The 20,498-nt window shown below is 43.3% G+C and overlaps 1 protein-coding gene and 1 long non-coding RNA gene across 9 annotated transcripts; one reads left to right on the top strand and one right to left on the bottom strand.

Moving 5' to 3' along the window:
* Positions 1-10,867: 10,867 nt before the first annotated feature.
* On the bottom strand, positions 10,868-13,965 carry LOC125543510 (dephospho-CoA kinase-like). 2 transcript variants are annotated; one of them, XM_048706880.1, is made up of 4 exons: positions 13,804-13,965; positions 13,435-13,542; positions 12,042-12,187; positions 10,868-11,569 (listed from the first exon to the last, which is right to left on the bottom strand). In XM_048706880.1, exons 2-4 carry the CDS (start codon positions 13,540-13,542, stop codon positions 11,131-11,133), a joined length of 693 nt encoding a protein of 230 aa, XP_048562837.1. In that variant the 5' UTR covers positions 13,804-13,965; the 3' UTR covers positions 10,868-11,130. The 2 variants fall into 2 exon arrangements, with proteins under 2 accessions (XP_048562837.1, XP_048562838.1); XM_048706881.1 differs by having other exon boundaries at positions 12,042-12,984.
* A 1,515-nt stretch (positions 13,966-15,480) lies between these two features.
* LOC125543511 lies at positions 15,481-19,762 on the top strand. 7 transcript variants are annotated; one of them, XR_007298545.1, is made up of 7 exons: positions 15,481-15,669; positions 15,804-16,971; positions 17,834-18,008; positions 18,157-18,671; positions 18,983-19,020; positions 19,100-19,153; positions 19,490-19,762. It is a non-coding gene; the product is annotated as an uncharacterized LOC125543511 (long non-coding RNA). The 7 variants fall into 7 exon arrangements; XR_007298544.1 differs by having other exon boundaries at positions 15,804-16,526; positions 16,848-18,008; XR_007298549.1 differs by having other exon boundaries at positions 15,804-16,526.
* The last annotated feature ends 736 nt before the right edge of the window (positions 19,763-20,498 follow it).

Genomic DNA, 20,498 nt, shown 5'->3' on the forward strand with positions numbered 1-20,498 from the left:
GATCTATGATGTCTCTTACCGATTTACCATTATCGTTTTGGGTTTATGCATTAGAGACAACTGTATACACGTTAAATATGGCACCATCTAAATCTGTTGAGACGACACCGTATGAACTATGGTTTGGCAAGAAACCTAAGCCGTCATTTCTTAAAGTTTGGGGCTGCGACACTTTATGTGAAAAAGCTTCAACCTGATAAGCTCGAACCCAAATCGGAGAAATGTGTCTTCATAGGATACCCAAAGGAAACTGTTGGGTACACCTTCTATCACAGATCCGAAGGCAAGATATTCGCTGCTAAGAATGGATCCTTTCTATAGGAGTTTCTCTCGAAAGAAGTGAGTGGGAGGAAAGTAGAACTTGATGAGGTAATTGTACCTTCTCCCGAATTGGAAAATGGTTCATCACAGAAATCAGTTCCAGTGATGCCTACACCAATTAGTGAGGAAGTTAATGATGATGATCATGAAACTTCAGATCAAGTTACTTCCGAACCTCGTAGGTCAACCAGAGTATGATCTGCACCAGAGTGGTACGGTAATCCTATTCTAGAAGTCATGTTACTAGACCATGATGAACCTACGAACTATGAGGAAGTGATGATGAGCCCAGATTCCGACAGATGGCTTGAGGCCATGAAATCTGAGATAGAATCCATGTATGAGAACAAAGTGTGGACTTTGGTGGACTTGCCTGATGATCGGCAAGCCATTGAGAATAAATGGATCTTATAGAGGAAGACGGGCGCTGATAGTAGTGTTACTATCTACAAAGCTCGACTTGTCGAAAATGTTTTTGACAAGTTCAAGGTGTTGACTACGATGAGATTTTCTCACTCGTATTCGATGCTTAAAGTCTGTCCGGATCATGTTAGGACTTGCCACATTTTATGAAATCTAACAAATGGATGTCAAAACTGCATTCCTTAATGGATTTATTAAAGAAGAGTTGTATATGATACAACCAAAATGTTTTGTCAATCCTAAAGGTGCTAACAAAATGTGCAAACTCTAGCTATCCATCTATGGACTGGTGCAAGCATCTCGGAGTTGGAATATACGCTTTGATGATTTGATCAAAGCATATAGTATTATACAAACTTGCGGTGAAGCCTGTATTGACAAGAAAGTGAGTGGGAGCACAACAGCCTTTCTGATAAGTATATGTGAATGACATATTGTTGATCAGAAATGATGTAGAATTTTCTGGAAAGCATAAAGGAGTGTTTGAATGGAGTTTTTCAAAGAAAGACCTCAGCAAAGCTGCTTACATATTGGGCATCAAGATCTATAGATATAGATCAAGACGCTTGATAAGATTTTTTTAATGAGTACATACATTGACAAGATTTTGAAGTAGTTCAAAATGGAACAGTCAAAGAAGGAGTTCTTGCCTGTATTGCAAGGTGTAAAGTTGAGTAAGACTCAAAACACGACCAGACAGAAAATAGAAAGAGAATGAAAGTCATCTCCTATGGCTCAGCCATAGGTTCTATAAAGTATGATATGTTGTGTACCAAACCTAGTGTGTACCTTGCCATGAGTTTGGCAAGGGGTACGATATTGATCTAGGAGTGGATCACTGGACAACTGTCAAAATTATCCTTAGAAGACTACGGAGATATTTCTCGGTTATGGACATGATAAAGAGTTCGTCGTAAATAGTTGCGTTGATGCAAGCTTTTACACCGATCCGGATGACTCTGAGTCTCAATCTGGATACATATTGAAAGTGGGAGCAATTAGCTAGAGTAGCTCCATGCAGAGCATTGCAGACATAAAAATTTGCGAAATACATACAGATCTGAATGTGGCAGACCCGTTGACTAAACTTTTTTCACAAGAAAAACATGATCACACCTTAGTAGCCTTTGGGTGTTGGTCACATAGCAATGTGAAATAATCACATAAAGATGTGAACTATTAGTGTTAAATCACATGATAATGTGAACTAGATTATTGACTCTAGTGCAAGTGGGAAACTGAAGGAAATATGCCCTAGAGGCAATAATATAGTTGTTATTTTATATTTCCTTATATCATGATAAATGTTTATTATCCATGCTAGAATTGTATTAACCGGAAACTTGAGAGATGTGTGGATACATAGACAAAACATAGTGTCCCCAGTAAGCCTCTACTAGACTAGCTCGTTAATCAAAGATGGCTAAGTTTCCTAACCATAGACATATATTGTCATTTGATGAACGGGATCACATCATTAGAGAATGATGTGATGGACAAGACCCATCCGTTAGCTTAGCATAACGATCGTTTAGTTTTATTGCTATTGCTTTCTTCATGACTTATACATGTTCCTCTGACTATGAGATTATGCAACTCCCGAATACCGAAGGAACACCTTGTGTGCTATCAAATGTCACAACATAACTGGGTGATTATGAAGATGATCTACAGGTGTCCCCGATGGTGTTTGTTGAGTTGGCATAGATCGAGATTAGGATTTGTCACTCCATGTATCAGAGAGGTATCTCTGGGCTCTCTCACTAATGCACATCACTATGAGCCTTGCAAGCAATGTGACTAATGAGTTAGTTACGGGATGATGCATTACCGAACGAGTAAAGAGACTTGCCGGTGACAAGATTGAACTAGGTACGATGATACCGACGATCGAATCTCGGGCAAGTAACATACCGATGACAAAGGGAACTACGTATGTTGTTATGCGGTTTGACCGATAAAGATCTTCGTAGAATATGTAGGAGCCAATATGAGCATCCAGGTTCCGCTATTGGCCATTGACCAGAGATGTGTCTCGGTCATGTCTACATAGTTCTTGAACCTGTAGGGTCCGCACGCTTAGCGTTCGATGACGATTTGTATTATGAGTTATGTGATTTGATGACCGAAGATTGTTCGGAGTCTCGTATGAGATCACCGCATGACGAGGAGTATCGAAATGGTCGAGGGGTCAAGATTCATATATTGGAAGGCTATATTCGGACATCGGAAAGGTTCTGAGTGATTCGGATATTTTCCGGAGTACCGGGGAGTTACAGGAATTCACCGGGAGAAGTAATGGGCCTTATTCGGCCATACAGGAAAAGATGAGGAAGGCCAAGGGGAGGTGGCGCGCCCCCATGGGTCTGAATTGGACTAGCGGAAGGGGGCGGTGCCCCTCTTGCCCTTTCCTACTCCCTCTCTCTTTCCCTCTTTCCTTCTCTCCTACTCCGAAAAGGAAAGGGATTCCTACTAGGACTTGGAAGTCCTAGTAGGACTCCATACTCTTGGCGTGCCCCTAGGGGGGCCTCTCTCCCTCCCTCATTTATATACGTGGGCAGGGGGCACCCCAAAGACACACAAGTTTTCTCTTGGCCGTGTGCGGTGCCCCCCTCCACAGTTACACACCTCGCTCATATCGTCGTAGTGTTTAGGCAAAGCCTTGTGCCGGTAGCTTCATCATCACCGTCACCGCGCCATCGTGCTGGCGGAACTCTCCCTCGGCCTCAAATGGATCAAGAGTTCGAGGGACGTCATCGAGCTGAACGTGTGCTGAACACAGAGGTGACGTACGTTCGGTGCTTGGATCGGTTGGATCGCGAAGACATTCGACTACATCAACCGCATTACTAAACGCTTCCGCTTTCGGTCTACGAGGGTACGTGGACACACTCTCCCCTCTCATTGCTATACATCTCCTAGATAGATCTTGCGTGATCATAGGCTTTTTTTTGAAATATTGCGTTCCCCAACACAAACACCTTCGGAGTCACCTGTAGAGCATCTTTATAGTCACCCAGTTTGTTTGATAGCACACAAGGAGTTCCTCCGGTATCCGGGAGTTGCATAATCTCATAGTCAGAGGAATATGTATAAGTCATGAAGAAAGCAATAGCAACAAAACTTAACGATCATTATGCTAAGCTAACGGATGGGTCTTGTCCATCGCATCATTCTCTAATGATGTGATCTCGTTCATCAAATAACAACACATGTCTATGGTTAGAAAACTTAACCATCTTTGATTAACGAGCTAGTCAAGTAGAGGCATACTAGGGACACTTTGTTTTGTCTATGTATTCACACATGTACTAAGTTTTCGGTTAATACAATTCTAGCATGAATAATAAACATTTATCATGATATAAGGAAATATAAATAACAACTTCGTTATTGCCTCTAGGGCATATTTCCTTCATCAGTAATTTCATTCTCTCTAACCCTAGCAAGTTGTTCATCAAGAAATTCACCTAGTGGCACAATATCATCAAGCAGAGAAGTAGTTTCAGCATAAGCATCATGCATAGCAGAAGTGGCATCATCAATATCATGCGACATATCGGAATCAATAGCATGTGTAGGTGTCGCAAGTTTACTCAAAACAGAAGGAGAATCAAGGGCAGAGCTAGATGGCAGTTCCTTACCTCTCCCCTCGTAGTTGATGGAAACATCTTTGTTCTTTGATCTTTCAAATTCCTCATAGTGGTCAACAGATATAAATCCCAAGTGACTCAGAGAATAGAGCTATGCTCCCCAGCAACGGCGCCAGAAAAGGTCTTGATAACCCACAAGTATAGGGGATCGTAACAGTTTTTGAGGGTAGAGTATTCAACCCAAATTTATTGATTCGACACAAGGGGAGCCAAACAATATTCTCAAGTATTAGCAGCTGAGTTGTCAATTCAACCACACCTGAAAGACTTAATATCTGCAGCAAAGTAGTATGGAAGTAACGGTAACTGTGGCAAAAGTAACAGTAGCAGTTTTGTAGCAATCGTAACGGTGGCAACGGAAAAGTAACCGAGCATGGATCAATATGTGAAAAGCTCATAGGCAATGGATCAATGATGGATAATTATGTCGGATGGCATTCATCATGCAACGGTTATAACATAGAGTGACACAAAACTAGCTCCAGTTCATCAATATAATGTAGGCATGTATTCCGAATATAGTCATACGTGCTTATGGAAAAGAACTTGCATGACATCTTTTGTCCTACCCTCCCATGGCAGCAGGGTCCTATTGGAAACTAAGGGATATTAAGGCCTCCTTTTTATAGAGTACCAGACTAAAGCATTAGCACTTAGTGAATACATGAACTCCTCAAACTACGGTCATCATCGGGAGTGGTCCCGACTATTGTCACTCCAGGGTTGCCGGATCATAACACGTAGTAGGTGACTATAACTTGCAGTATCATATCAAGAACATAGATATATTCATGAAAATATAAAGGGTTCAGATCTGAAATCATGGCACTCGGGCCCTAGTGACAAGCATTAAGCATAGCAAAGTCATAGCAACATCGATCTTAGAAAATAGTGGATACTAGGGATCAAACCCTAACAAAACTAACTCAATTACATGGTAAATCTCATCCAACCCATCACCGTCTAGCAAGCCTACAATGGAATTACTCACGCACGGCGGTGAGCATCATGAAATTGATGATGGAGGATGGTTGATGATGACGATGGTGGCCGATTTCCCTCTCCGGAGCCCCGGACGGACTCCAGATCTGCCCTCCCGAGGAAGAACAATGCTTGGCGGCGGCTGCGTATCGTAAAACGCGATGAATCCTTCTCTCTGATTTTTTTCTCCTCGAAAGTGAATATATGGAGTTGGAGTTGAGGTCGGTGGAGGTCCAGGGGGCCCACAAGGTCGGAGGGCGCCCCCCACCCTTGTGGCTAGGATGTGGGCCCCCTGCTGCTAATTCTTTCGCCAATATTTTTTATTAATTCCAAAACAGTGAAGTTTCAGGTCATTCGAAGAACTTCTTATTTTGCACAAAAATAACACCATGGCAATTCTGCTGAAAACAGCGTCTGTCCGGGTTAGTTCCATTCAAATCATGCAAGTTAGAGTCCAAAACAAGGGCAAAAGAGTTTGGAAAAGTGGATACGACGGAGACGTATTAGTGTTTTGTACCGGTGGTGTCTCGAGTGACAAAGTATTTGTACGGAGGGGCTTGCAAGCAGCAGATCGATATGGTGAGGCACGAAACAAGGAATTTACCCAGGTCCAGAGCCTCCGAGAGCAGGTAATACCTACTCCTGCCTTTGGTGTTTGTGTTGCTCGATTCCTCATTGACGTCCGCGAACATATCTGGGGAGATATGTTTCTTGGATTACAAGCTATCGGTCTGGCGATAGAGAGGAGGAAGATGGAGGTAGGTGGGGAAACCTAGCTCTAGGATTCTCTAGAATGTGTTTGATCCCCCGAGAAGATCCCTCTCTTGTCTTATATACATGGACAAGTTAGGGTTACATGGCTCGGGTCAGATCGTTCTTGGGTTGATGCCTTTGGGTCATGCTGGATCACACCCCAGGCAGTCATTCGTAGCCTCTCGGGTCCTCCAAGATAACACCTTCTTTGGGATGTTTGCTAGACTTGAGAAGATATCTCAGCCTCTGATCAGGGGCCCTTTTGGGCCATACATTGTCTAACTGTTGGGGAATGTAGTAATTTCAAAAAAAAATCCTACGCACACGTAAGATCATGGTGATGCATAGCAACAAGAGGGGAGAGTGTGTCCACGTACCCTCGTAGACCGAATGCGGAAGCGTTAGCACAACGCGGTTGATGTAGTCGTACCTCTTCACGATCCGACCGATCCAAGTACCGAACGCACGGCACCTCCGAGTTCTGCACACATTCAACTCGATGACGTCCCGCGAGCTCCGATCCAGCAAAGCTTCACAAGAGAGTTTTGTCAACACGATGGCGTGGTGACGGTGATGATGATGCTACCGACACAGGGCTTCGCCTAAGCACCGCTACGATATGATCGAGGTGGATTATGGTGGAGGAGGGCACCGCACGGCTAAGAGATCAATGATCAATTGTTGTGTCTTTGGGGTGCCCCCCTACCCCTGTATATAAAGGAGGGGAGGAGGAGAGGGCCGTCCAAGGGGAGAGGCGTGCCCAAGGGGGGCAATCCTACTCCAAGTAGGTTTGCCCCCTCTTTCCTAGTCCTATTAGGAGAGGGGATGGAAAGGGAGAGGAGGAGAAGGAAAGTGGGGGCCAGCCCCCCTTGCCCTAAACCAATTAGGTTTGGGCCTTGGGGGGCGCACCCCACACTTCCCTTGCTGCCCTCTATTTCCACTAAGGCCCATGTAAGTCCATTAAGCCCCCCGGGGGGTTCCGGTAACCCCCGGTACTCCGGTATTTATCCGGTAACCCCCGGAACCCTTCTGGTGTCCGAATATAACCTTCCAATATATCGATCTTTACGTCTCGACCATTTCGAGACTCCTCTTCATGTCCGTGATCATATCCGGGACTCCGAACTACCTTCGGTACATCAAAACACAAAAACTCATAATACCGATCATCACCGAACTTTAGGCGTGCGGACCCTACGGGTTCGAGAACTATGTAGACATGACCGAGACACATCTCCGGTCAATAACCAATAGCGGAACTTGGATGCTCATATTGGCTCCCACATATTCTACGAAGATCTTTATCGGTCAAACCGCATAACAACATACGTTGTTCCCTTTGTCATTGGTATGTTACTTGCCCGAGATTCGATCGTCGGTATCTCAATACCTAGTTCAATCTTGTTACCGGCAAGTCTCTTTACTTGTTCTATAATACATCATCCTGCAACTAACTCATTAGTTACAATGCTTGCAAGGCTTATAGTGATGTGCATTACCGAGTGGGCCCAGAGATACCTCTCCGGCAATCGGAGTGACAAATCCTAATCTCGAAATACACCAACTCAACAAGTACCTTCAGAGACACCTGTAGAGCACCTTTATAATCACCCAGTTATGTTGTGACATTTGGTAGCACACAAAGTGTTCCTCGGGTAAACGGGAGTTGCATAATCTCATAGCCATAGGAACATGTATAAGTCATGAAGAAAGCAATAGCAACATACTAAACGATCAAGTGCTAAGCTAACAGAATGGGTCAAGTCAATCACATCATTATCCTAATGATGTGATCCCGTTAATCAAATGACAACTCATGTCTATGGTTAGGAAACTTAACCATCTTTGATTAACGAGCTAGTCAAGTAGAGGCATACTAGTGACACTATGTTTGTCTATGTATTCAAACATGTATTATGTTTCCGGTTAATACAATTCTAGCATGAATAATAAACATTTATCATGATATAAGGAAATATAAATAACAACTTTATTATTGCCTCTAGGGCATATTTCCTTCACTAACAACTCTGTGAAACACATCCTCGTCGGTAGCCTCCGAGTGTTGTGTGACTTGCTTGCCTGGAGTCTTTTAGAACTTGTCAATTTGTGGGACCGCGCTGGCATTGACATGATAGCCTCGAAGGTAGATGAGTTTGGGCCTCTCTCTCCTGATTTTGAATATGTGCTCGGGGGGGGGGGGGGGGTGAGCAGGGACGTAGAGAAGTCATCTAGCTTTCATCACCTCTTGTCTTCTTTGTCCTTCTCCCATGTTGTATCTCAGTTTCAAGTGTGGTTTGCACTGTTAGGACACTTCTATTGTATTCCCCTTATGCTCCGTCTATGGAACTAGCCTTCATGGACCCGCTGCATTCATCCCTATCATCTTAGGGGATGAATTTGTAAAGGCCACTTGCTTGGAGGAGCAGAAGTTCCCTGTCTGACACGACAGAGAGAGCGTCAGGGATTCCAAGTATGGCGAGTTTCCCACAGGAGAGGGAATAAGATCTGGCAGCTTGCCACCTTTCAAGGATGGCGGCCTTGAAAATACAAAAGCCGGTAGAGATCGAAGAGCTGTAGCTCAATCGATGATGAAGAGTGCAAGAAGGGGGAGACGGCCCCTGAACCTCGAAGGGGGGAGACGGTGGTCTTTAGCCCTTTCCTTCAGCGGGGCTTTGTTGGGGAATATAGTACAGAGTAATAAAAATCACGCTTACATACAAGCCTATGATTACTATGAAGGTGCAAGGGGTAGATCAATCTCACCGACGAACGCAACAGAGAAGAAAACGTTGGTGATGACGTGCAGATTACCGCAACTAGGTATTACCTCCCAGACGTGAGAATCACCGAAAGCACGATACCTCTGTGATATCCGCGCATATCGTGGCAAAGATTCAACAACACTTCGTTGTCCAGGAGGAAGAACAACGGAAGGAAAAGAAGGTGGAGCAGCCTTGCGACGGTGCAGAATTATGCAGAGGGAGAGAGAGAGGGTTGATACATCTCAAACGTATGGATATTTTTTGTATGATTCATGCTATATTGATATCAATTACAAACACACTAGGAATAATTTTTATTAAATTTTATTGGACTAACATATTAATCCAGTGCGAGTTCTATTTTCTATTTTCTGGTGTTTTTGTATTTTCAGGAAAACTCCCTAAAAATCCAAAGGAATAGTTTCGGAAGATTGAGAATTGACGACCAGTTTCTCAAGGTCCTTCTAGTTCTAGATGCATCCAGTCAAGAGGTTGTTGAGTCGGGCACACGGGGATTCTACCAGGTTGCGGGGGGTGCCTCGTGGTCATGTAGTCGTCCCCACCAGTGATGACGCACGCGGTGTGGTAGTCCACTAGCGGGTACCTGGCTCGTGCGGCAAAGGGTCAAGGGTCTCGACCTAGCATTTTGGATGTGAAGGTCGGGACCCTTGACCTTGCGCTCGTAAGCCTTTCGGTCTCGATTCTCAACACCTTGAGGGGGCCTGGCCGTCGAGAGGCTTATCTCTGAACCCTTCGAGTCTTCGAGAGAGAGTGCATCAGGTAGACTAATTGCGGTTCGGACACTTTGATTGACAGGTTTGAATCTTCTAGGATGTTACATAACCTTCCTACTCCCGTTTGGTTTCTCTTAGTGATTTTTGCCTAGAACCTCAACGCTAGTGAAGTTTGCATCAAAAGGCCAGTTCATACTCCTAGTCATATCCGCCCGCCAGACATTCTGAGAATGGTAGGTAGCCAAACTCAAATTCCAATATAGTGAACCCTCCCAAGAGAGCGGTTGGAGCCTGCAAGTTAAGACATGTGAACTACCAAAAATCCTATCTTTCATTCAAAAACTTTGAGTGGTGTCATTTGAAGTCTCCAAGCTTTTAGGATAGGTTGACATGAGTTGGCTTAGAGTAGTGGAGCATGGTTCATTCATACCTCTAAAGGTCTATTCTTTCGGCTCCGGACTTGCCATTGGTTTTGGCTATCGACACTTGACCAACTAGGCTACAGTAGGTAAGTACTCTTTGTCGACATATCTTAAATGAATTTTCTAAAAACGTAACGCCTTTTTTTTCTTTCATTCGGTCACGCAAACTTTGAATATTTAGACAACCATTCATACCACTCTCTCGCTCAAACTTAACGCCTTATGTTTCTTTCATTCAGTCACGTAAACTTTAAACAAATGTCATTTGCCTGTCACCATCATTGATCTCCAAATGCATGTCAACTTTGGTCGGTCATCAATTTCCATGTTGTTTTGTTTTGATTGTCAATGCTTCATATTGAAAATACTTATCAAGATCAAATTCATCTTGTATTAGATAAAGATAAACTAAAACACAACCGGATGATGGGGGCAACTAAACCCGTAGATGTATAAACAACACTAAACAAAGGTGAAATTACAACCAAAATTCTCATTGAAGCCACATCCAAGTAGGATGCAGGCGGACGCCGTCTGCGAGGCCAAAAATAAGCTAATCAATGCTACTTTAATAAACATGCTAATGTAAAAATGATAAATGCGGATGCGTCCGCCTGCATCCTTACATTCAAGTGTATCTGAACGCCAACATCACCGGCCTATGCCGAAGACCTTACTCACAAATGCTCAAAAGAAAGGGTTGTCTATTGAGATCTTGTCGTATAAGCAAAATATTAATAGAGTGATTATTTGTCAAGTCTTGACTATAAGCAAAATATATTCTCTCTTGCTGTTCTCTGGTATCAGTCAATGTCTAACCGCCCCTCAAAAGCCATACCATTATTCCATAGTGAATCAAGGTTTACAACAGAGACAACACAAGCAAGCAGTGCTCTGCAACGACAAGCAATTGCGGTTACAAAAAACAAAATTCACTCAAAATTCAGCACTTGTGGCAACTAAAAAACATGACACGACACAAAACCATAATCTTGATGGTCTAGTGCTCTGCAACGACACTCCCAAATTTTCAAAAAAATCAACCTAGTTCAGTCCTAACTTCCTAATGATGCAAAGATCATGCCAGATTCTTCCGAGCAAGTAAAACCCCCGCTGCCGTGCACATGACGATAGACAGAAAGCCATCCCTGGATCTCATGCGCTCCTTCCATGTCAAGGGAGCAGAGACTTGCTTCAACACTTCTCGGAACTGTTCTTTTGTGTCCTCCAGTAAGCCAGAATTGTTGATCACTATATCGGCTTCGGACTTCTTCCAGTCCAGCGCAAGCTGTGAGCTGATCCTGTTCTGAGCTTGTTCCTCGCTGCACCCATCTCTTAACATGAGCCTCTCAATCTGTGTTTTGGGATCCACCCATACAACAACCACTGGGTTCGTCCATCGGTCCATCTTTGTCTCGAACAACAGCGGGATGTCGACACTGATAACCGTGCATCCCTTCACCCACAGTTTTAGTATCTCCCAAAATATACCAAATGAAATATGTGGGGCCAGAAGACTGAAAGTAGCCACAATGAACAAACCAAAATTTAATCAGGGCCCAGGATCAAGGAATAATGTTGAAAAACAAGAATCCTTAATATCGCAGGGACTACTGATGACAAAGTATAAGCATGCTAGGAAATGTAAGTATCTTGCTGTACCCACTTTTGCGGTGGTATTTTTATTTTATATATGACATAATTAGTATTGTTCAAGGTGAACCTTATCACATTTCATCATCCATGTATGAAACATAACTCGAAATCTATGCACTCAGTTGATGTGAACTGAATATCCAATGGAAGTATGGCATTTTTCTAGAAACCAGAACAAGGCAAGACGTGATACCAGAAATAGGTGGAATTGTTTCTTAAAACAGTAATTTTGTAGTAATTACCATATATATAATCTGGATCACATATCTATTCAGTAACCATAGCGAAAAGAAAGGAAACAGGATGCAATATTTATGTTGGTAGGAGTTGTACCGGTTTAGAAGTTTCCTTTTTGCTGGATCAGAGAAAACAATCTGACCTAAGAGAGCTCTGTCGATTTCTCCATTTTCCAATAATATGTTATTTCCAAAAGTTTTTACAATCTTCTTCCAACCTCCAGTACCTTTCTGCACTACATTCTGTAAATGCATGTCTCCGTAATCAGCATAAAGTTCAAACAAAAACAAGAAAGTCAATTATCAGTGTCTGGTAGAATTTCACTACACATAATAACTTAATAAGTTTACAACAGCAAAAGGCATACTTTGCAGTTTGAAGCTCAAGTACTAAATATGAAAGCAAAGTGCCATGTACTGATGTACACCCAACTGGTCCAAAGCCCCTCGTCAAACATAATTCATATCGCATCATACCAGGGATTGTAATAATGCTGTACCATTGATTTTTGTCATCCCATAGACATTTATAATAGCAATAAGCAATGCATACATACAATTGGCTAAAATCACGTTTGCTCAAGTGGCAGTGGCTTCAAATGAAGATAAATACCTTAAAACGCTATAATAAACCTGTCAGTTCTTATGGTCAAAAATAAAACATAGTTAATCTTGCGTCGTACCAGTCACTGTAATATTTTTGTTCAAGAGATATCCCAGCTATAGTAAGATGTTAATGCTGACAGATTCAGAGTTCCAATTAGACAGAGAATGCATATTTTTTTTACCTCAACTCACGCCAATCTATTCCCATGGGTTTGAGCATGGCATTAGGAATTTAAGGCTCTAACTTCCTTCTTATAGCCATATAGCAACAAAAAATAAGTATTCTCTCGGTGGCTACTTCTTTAGCCTATAAATGCACATGATTTCCCATCCTATAATCCACACTGAATAACAAAGAAGGGGGTATGGGGTCATTCCACTCACATTTCTTAACCGCCCAACAAAACTCCCAGTTCTGTCCTGTTACTGTGAGTCTGCAAGTAGCAGCAGGGATGAAAAAACACCACTGTGAAAACCAGTATATGTCTTTGGCCTCAACATAAAGCTAAATTGAGCAGTTTGATTCCATGTTATAGAACTTTGTCACATAGTTAAAGTCAATACTGCCAGATTACCAAGTGTTGCCGTCAGTTCTCAGGGAGTAACGACACAATAAAATAGAAACAGTTTTGTACTGATCAGTGATCACATTGATTAGGACGAGGATGGAGTTTTTTTACAGAACTATTAATCCCCAAAAAGCTGATGTGACCAGCCTACTTGCATGCTATACAAAAGTAATTAGCCACATTCTATTCTGTACTACCCTAGTTGTGACTGAATCGAGTAAAACAACAACATTGCTTGCAAAGGCACAGCATTGTACTATCTAGCAGCAGCAAGCGCATATTTCGGCATACCGATGCTGGATGCTGGATGCTTACCCGAGCCACAATGTCGGCGTCGACGACAGGGACGCCGGCGGATTTGAAGAGGCCAGAGACGGTGCTCTTCCCCGAAGCAATTCCACCCGTCAAGCCGACCAGCCTCATCTGAAAATCGGTTCGCACGAGACGATTTAGAGCGCGTGGGGATGACCCCGTCTGTTCCAACTCTCATAGATTGGGATAACCGATTTTTTAAAACCGAATTTAATCACAGGTGGAGAGTTTAACAAATGGAGGGGATACGAAACCACACCTAATTCAGCAATTTTTAGGTAAATAAAAGAGGGGGCCGAATCGAAAGGGGAAATTCGTCGGGCGCTGTGTTCTTCTCGAGTGCTCTCGGGTGATCAAGTGAGCGAGAGATACCTTGCGATCTCGAGGCCGATGCGTCCCGGTAGGCCACACGCAGCAGGCCTCCTCCGCGCCGCCGCTACGTTGCAACTCTCTTCTTCAAGCGTGCCGTCGCAAATTTGTTTCTCCGCCAGCCAGCCGTCGTCGCGTAGCTGCGTGCGAATAATCATGAGAGTACAATTAGTCCTTTTTATTCTGTATATTAGGTTTGTCCAAAGTCAATCTTATCCAACTTTAACCAAGTTTATATAAAAAAATTATAGACATTCACATAACAACACCAATATCATTAGATTCATCTTGAAATATATTTTCATATTACATTTATTAGATATTATAGATACTAATAATTTTTAATATAAATTTGGTCAAACTTAGTAAAGTTTGACTTTCGGCAAAATCAATGTGCAGAGTAAAAAAGACCGGAGGGAGTACCAAGTAGGGGGAAAAGGCGGCGCGGTTGGGCAGCGTTTGCCAAAGCAACCACCCAAAGTGGTCAGGCCTTTAAATTTGTACTATACGTTAAAAACACATAGAATAAATTCCTTAAAAAATACTCCCTTCGTTTCATAATGTAAGACTTTTTTTGACACTATAGTAGTGTAAAAAACGCCTTACATTATGAGACGGAGGTATTTGAGAAAAAAATGGATCCTAATAAATGTCACACGTATACGAGTGCATGCAACTTCAAACGTTTTTGAATGTAAGTTTAATGACATGAATATGACAAGTTTAGTTAGCAAGTATAGCAACTTTCATGCTTCAATTTATTTTTTGACAGAAACTTGTCGTTTGTCATTGAATTTTGCCATATTTACGTGACTAGTATTGCCAAACATGTCAGGTCGGAGTGCCACGTACCTAATGTGTGGCACTTATCATAACCGAAAAATTACAGGTCCCGTATATTATTACATGCATACCTCATATTTGCAGTTTTCAAGTCATTTTTGAGGGAACTCATAAATCGGTCAACGCCGAACCAGGCAGCCCGGCGCCATCGAGCGCGAGCAGCAAGAGCAGCACTAGAGCAGGCGGTCATCCGTTCTGGTTGTGCATGTGTGAGCGATTGACCGGAGCATGCGTGTGGCCGTCGTTCTGGCCAGAATTTTTTTTACGGTATGAGTTTATGAGATCTATTCGGTTCGATGTCATGTGATGTCGTAAATTCGTGTCAGGGGGGGCCGTATATTGTTTTTACAGGACCTACTAAGTTGCTCTAAGGGAAACTGTCATACATGTAGTTATAAACATCTGACCTATCACCAAAAAACATCTATCTCCTTTTATTTGAGCTCCACAGAAACTCTCTCGTGCCTCAAAAAGTTGTTCCAAAACCTATCACTAAAATAGAACAGGAAGATCCTCTGACTCCAACTGACCGTCCTCCCCATCCCCGTTACCGCTATCTAGCAGCTGCACTGCCAGAAATGGACGATGTCATCTCCAAATCATCTCTCAAAACCTCTCCCTAGCCTTCGAGGATCGAAAAAGAGGTGGCGTTGCCCACTGCCACCATTGGGTTGCGGGCTCTCGGCGCTGCAGCCACTATCGAACATGTGTTGTGCTCGTCACCGTGAGCAACTTGCATCTAATGCCACCCTTTATAGAAAAATGCCAACAATTAATGGGTCCCGTGTATCGAGAAGCATTAACGTACGCATCAAGAGCGTAGCCTCGCGATGTCCACGTTGACACAGGTACGACAAGAAAATCGGATGGAGCTAGCGAATGGGTTGGGCAGGAGCGCGAATGGTTCGACTTTTTAATCCCACACGCATCCTCTCTCCTTCTTTCCACCCACCTGCTAGGGTTTCCGTCGTTCCGGCCACCGCTGCCGCCGCCGGCGCCCGACGCCGCCACCATCCCGGCTCAAAGGTCAGTAGCGCCGCTATCTATCTTGCTCACGCTTGTAGCTTCACCATCTCCCTCCCTTTGAATCAGACTCTGCCTCCTCTTTCCCCCTTCCCCACAGCCTAATGTTCCCTCTGCCTCCATCCCCACGCTTGCAGCGGCGACCCAAGGAGGAGCTCCGGACTCGGCTGGAGTAGCTCGAGCAGCGGTGGTGGTCCACAACGCCATCAACGTCTTTCTCGGCAGAGCAACGTAGGCCGTACAGGCGTCCGGCTCCGTCCTGCTCTAGCGGCGCCGCCTGTCCACCCGACGAACAAAAGAGGATTAAGGAGGAGATGCACGACGGAGGTGCACACGCTCTTCCCTGTGGGACGACGGTGGTGTTCTTGCTCTAACCAAATTCCACCCCCTCGATCCCAAGTCAGATTCAAGTTCGCTTTTCATCAGTCTGATGACAAATATTCCTGTTTGGTTGACGGTGGTGATCAAGGGGTGGAATTAGTTCATGCGTACAATTTATTAGCACAGCGCCACACCAGAGTACTTATGGCGACGATGATGACGAAGCAAGCTGACTTCTACTTCCGGCATACTGTTGGCTGATGCTTTGTACAGCAGCAATGCGTACTCGACCTCCGATTCGAATTTTGATCGTTGCACAGAGCTGGCTCCAATAACTTGGACACTCACGAACACAATAGCCTCCGCCAATCGATTTTGTGGCCGGCCATAAACGCTACGGATACAAACAAAATCAATTGGACACAATAGCCTCTGCCACAAGTGCTGGCTGTTTGCTTTATTACTAAATTCATTCATGGTATGCAGGGTACATGCATATATGAATCCATACTTGGATGGTTGGACTGTTGACAGAATAGGTTCGTATGTGAAAATAACATTAAGCATTAGAGCATTATACTTATTCAGATTTGGTCAGAACATACATATACCAGCTAGGCCAATTGCTTTTTTCATGCTACTGTTAGCATGCACTGATGTAGCAATATTCTAAAGGGATGTAAGAAGTGTCTTGCTTGACATCCTCTTTTTGTTACAAAGAAAAGTGGTTATTGATGTAAACTTGGCATCAAGACTATTTAAGTATATTTAGTTCAGGGGATGTTAAATATGTTGCTATTTGTGATTTAATCATTTAAGTATCTTTTTTGCTAAGGTTCTCTTTGTGGTTTTTCATGTAGCAATGGCATGGTTCATTAAATCTTTGGCACACAATGAAGTGTTTAGGAAACTCGATCCAGTAAAGCGGAGTGTTAATTTATCTAAATACGTCCAGTAAGTTCATGATGTAGCAAAACTTACATGGTAATGCCCAATCTTTTGCATTGCATATGTTAGATAAGGAGACTCACGTAATATGAAGGAAATTACACCATAAAGTTTGTCATGATAGTATACTTTATCAGCATTATTTTCATATATACATTATTATATGCTAGACATTTTTGTTCAGCTAACTGAGAAAAACATCAACTGAGAAGACTACATAACTCAATAGTTAATCCAGTGTTTATCCAACAGAAAAAATAGGCCACCTGTAGAAGTAGACTCGTTACAAAATCTTTCCAATAATCTGACAAGTACATCATGTATCTAACTCGGCCAAGTAAATTACACACTCATATCTTGGGTTTTAGGTACATTTATGTTTAAAATCGAGGCAACAATAGCTAAACCAGTATTTAATCTCTTTTATCAAATTGTGCAGAAGCATTCTATATAGGTTTATCTGTACCATAGCTGATATATTAAAGTGAGTAGCTTGAACTACATCACTTGTAAAGACTCCCTAAATTATAGACATATCCAAAACAAACTGCAGTACTCCTTCCTTCCCTATAGTATTTTATAAGTATATAGTATCATAAATGCTTCTTACCGATTTAATCAATTCGTTTGATGTGCTTTAGTAATAGCTGAAAGTTTTGGTGTCACCTCTATTGTAAGGGGAGAAAGAACTATAGGTCAAAGCCTCCTCATATCTGATGCTGATATATTTAGCTTTAGAATTATGGATTTAGATGTCTTCCTGATTCCCCTCCTCTTTCATTGCCCTACTTTTAGAGCTTCTCTTCTTTGTTTGTGCAGATTTTGTTTCTCTATGTCTTCCTGATTCCCCCCTATTTCAGTGCTCTACTTTTAGAGCTTCTCTTCTTTGTTTGTGCAGATTTTGTTTCTCTATGCCTACAAGACGATCGCAGAAAATCCAAGAAGATTGACACGAGTGACCCCGGACCCGGAGGCTGTACCAATCATGTTTATAGCACTACAAACTTGGAATACGTCCAGTATTTATTATCTTGGTAATTCATTGCATATGAAGAAAGGACAACCGTTCATGGGTATGTATGCCCTCATCTATTTCAGGCCACATGATACGACATATGCCTTTAGAAACATTTGTTAAATATCCATTGGGATTACCAATTTGGTCTTTAATCCCAGAATTGGATATTTTTAACAGTTTTGTTATGGTCTTTTCCATTGCAGACCCATCCCAAGAGGTATCGATCTGCAGAAACTTACATCTAGGTGTTTGTCCTGAACATATATGCATAGGAGGTGATGGTTACATTTAAGGTAGAGAGATTCTTAGAGCTATGCACTTGTTCACAAAAGCTGAGAAAAGTCAGGCGATATTCTCTATCTTGTCACAGCTGTGATGATTTTGCTTAGGAATTTTTTGTTAATTGACATACATTTTTGTTAATTCGTAGGCACTTTTGTATGTCGTTCATTATGATAATTTTGCTTAGGAAGTTTGGAATGAAAGTTCTGGCACTTTCAATATTCACTGTATTCGTAATCGGAAAGTATTTAGTCTACACGTACTGTTCATGTTCATGGTGATACTATATTGTAAATATTAGTGCTTAGTTCATGTCCTTGATGAACTTTTTTGAATTTTTGCTCCTGGTGGTGGTCGAGCTCATCTGGTGGTGGTTGTTGCCGCTCCTTCTCTCCACGGCGTAGACCTTGTCGTCAAGCTCATCTTCTATCCTAAGGTGTGTGTTGTCTTCCTCTTTGTTGTAGTTACTTCCACATTATTAAGCTCATCTTCTATCCTAAGGTGTGTGTTGTCTTCCTCTCTGTTGTAGTTACTTCCACATTATTATATGATCTAAGGCACACATGATATATTGAACGTCATGAAGTCGGATTTATTTCCATTTCTTCAGTTTGTGACACAAAGTTCCGTCCAGTAATTGGAAAGATTATTTCTTGACTGTTGTTCTCTGGAGCTCATTATTTTAGTCCTTTTCTCTTAGATTTTGACTAATCTGGCTGCTCTGGTGCTCCACTTTCTTATTTGCAGGTGATGATCTTTCTGCAAGTTGCTGCCTGGGTTTATAGGTTGGTGATTCTTCTATCCCTTGATCTTCTTCTGTGCATGTGTCATATGTGCTTACATCTATGTTGGGTGCGGCTGCAGTCCCGTTCGTTTCTTTACAAGACACAGATGACAGAAATGCCGCAATGGGACCAGGTCGTTACCTTTTTCCATCTCTGTCCACATGTATCCATACAATTGTTTGTTCGTCGTTTGCCCACTTATGTGTATATATGCTTCTTTCTAACAATGGTCGTTTGGATGCATATGCCCATATTGCCATTTTTTGTGAAGTATGTAGTATAACCACTGGTTATTCCTTGTAATATCCAAATGGTATAAGAGATTTTGTTAGTGCACCATTAGCATATTCTTTGTTACTGGATCACTTTAGAGTTTAGACCAAATATTGTGGACAAAATGTTGCTTTGGTTTTTGTTCTAGAGCACTTTGCATAATGTCTGAACTAATAGGAGATTTGTTTTGCGAAAGAGTTCAAATTAGGATGAAGAGGCGTTCTTCCATGGTGGCCAAAGGTGAGGCGCTTCTCCGGCCAGATCCATGGCCACCATGTTGCCATCGACGTCCACCGTCCTTGACAGATCGATCGAGTGTGCATCACTGAGCTGCATGGCTTCCACCATCACTGAGCTGCATGGCTTCCCCATCTCCCAGTTATCAGAGGATGTCATGTAACCTTTAAGAATACATTCTCTAAGCGTGTTGATTTTGCACATCTATATCTTAAAGTTTTACATACTTGCACGTACTAGTACTAAATATGCATGTATTCAAGTGTGATGGAATAACACACCTTGGTACAAATAAGAAATTGGGAAGGGCACTTCCTAACCTGGCACCACCCCAACTTCGTCTCTGGCGGCGTCACCGGGTGGCGCCCCAACAACTAGTATCGTACAAAGCGAAAACTAACACGAAATACCAAGCTCGAACAGACGACCCAGCGCCGGTACACTAGGTTGCCTATCCACTCGCACGTGCAAGTTCTAAGGGCATCTCCAGCCGCGCCTCTAGGAAGGCCTTCCCAGGCGATTTTTTCGCGCCGGCGTAAAAAAAACGGCCTAGTCGCGTCCCCAGGAGCCCGATTTTCGCCGGCCTGTGCCGAAAACAGAGCCGGCGGACCCAGGCCGAACCCGGCGCGCTGGGGGTGCCGGGGCGAACTGTTTTGGCGCGAAACAGCCGCGGGCCCGCTGTGTCAGCGACACGGCGCCTCGTCTTCCCCCAACGGTCTCGGTTCCCGCGGGGAATCAATGCCAAGGCTGCCGCCGGTCAGCCTTGCCATTGATTCCTCGCGGGAGGCGCGTCACGGGACGGCGCGCCGACGCCTCCCCTCCCTCGCACGCGTACACACGGGTGCAGCGCGGCTATATAGCCGATGGCCTGCACTCGCCTGTGCCCACACCAGCCCCGCCCCTCGCCGCCGCCTAGCTCCTCCCTCTCCCTACCTTTCCCGAGCGCCGCCGCCCAGCCCCTTCCTCTA

This window comes from Triticum urartu, chromosome 3, assembly GCF_003073215.2.
Source record: "Triticum urartu cultivar G1812 chromosome 3, Tu2.1, whole genome shotgun sequence".
NCBI lineage: Eukaryota > Viridiplantae > Streptophyta > Magnoliopsida > Poales > Poaceae > Triticum > Triticum urartu.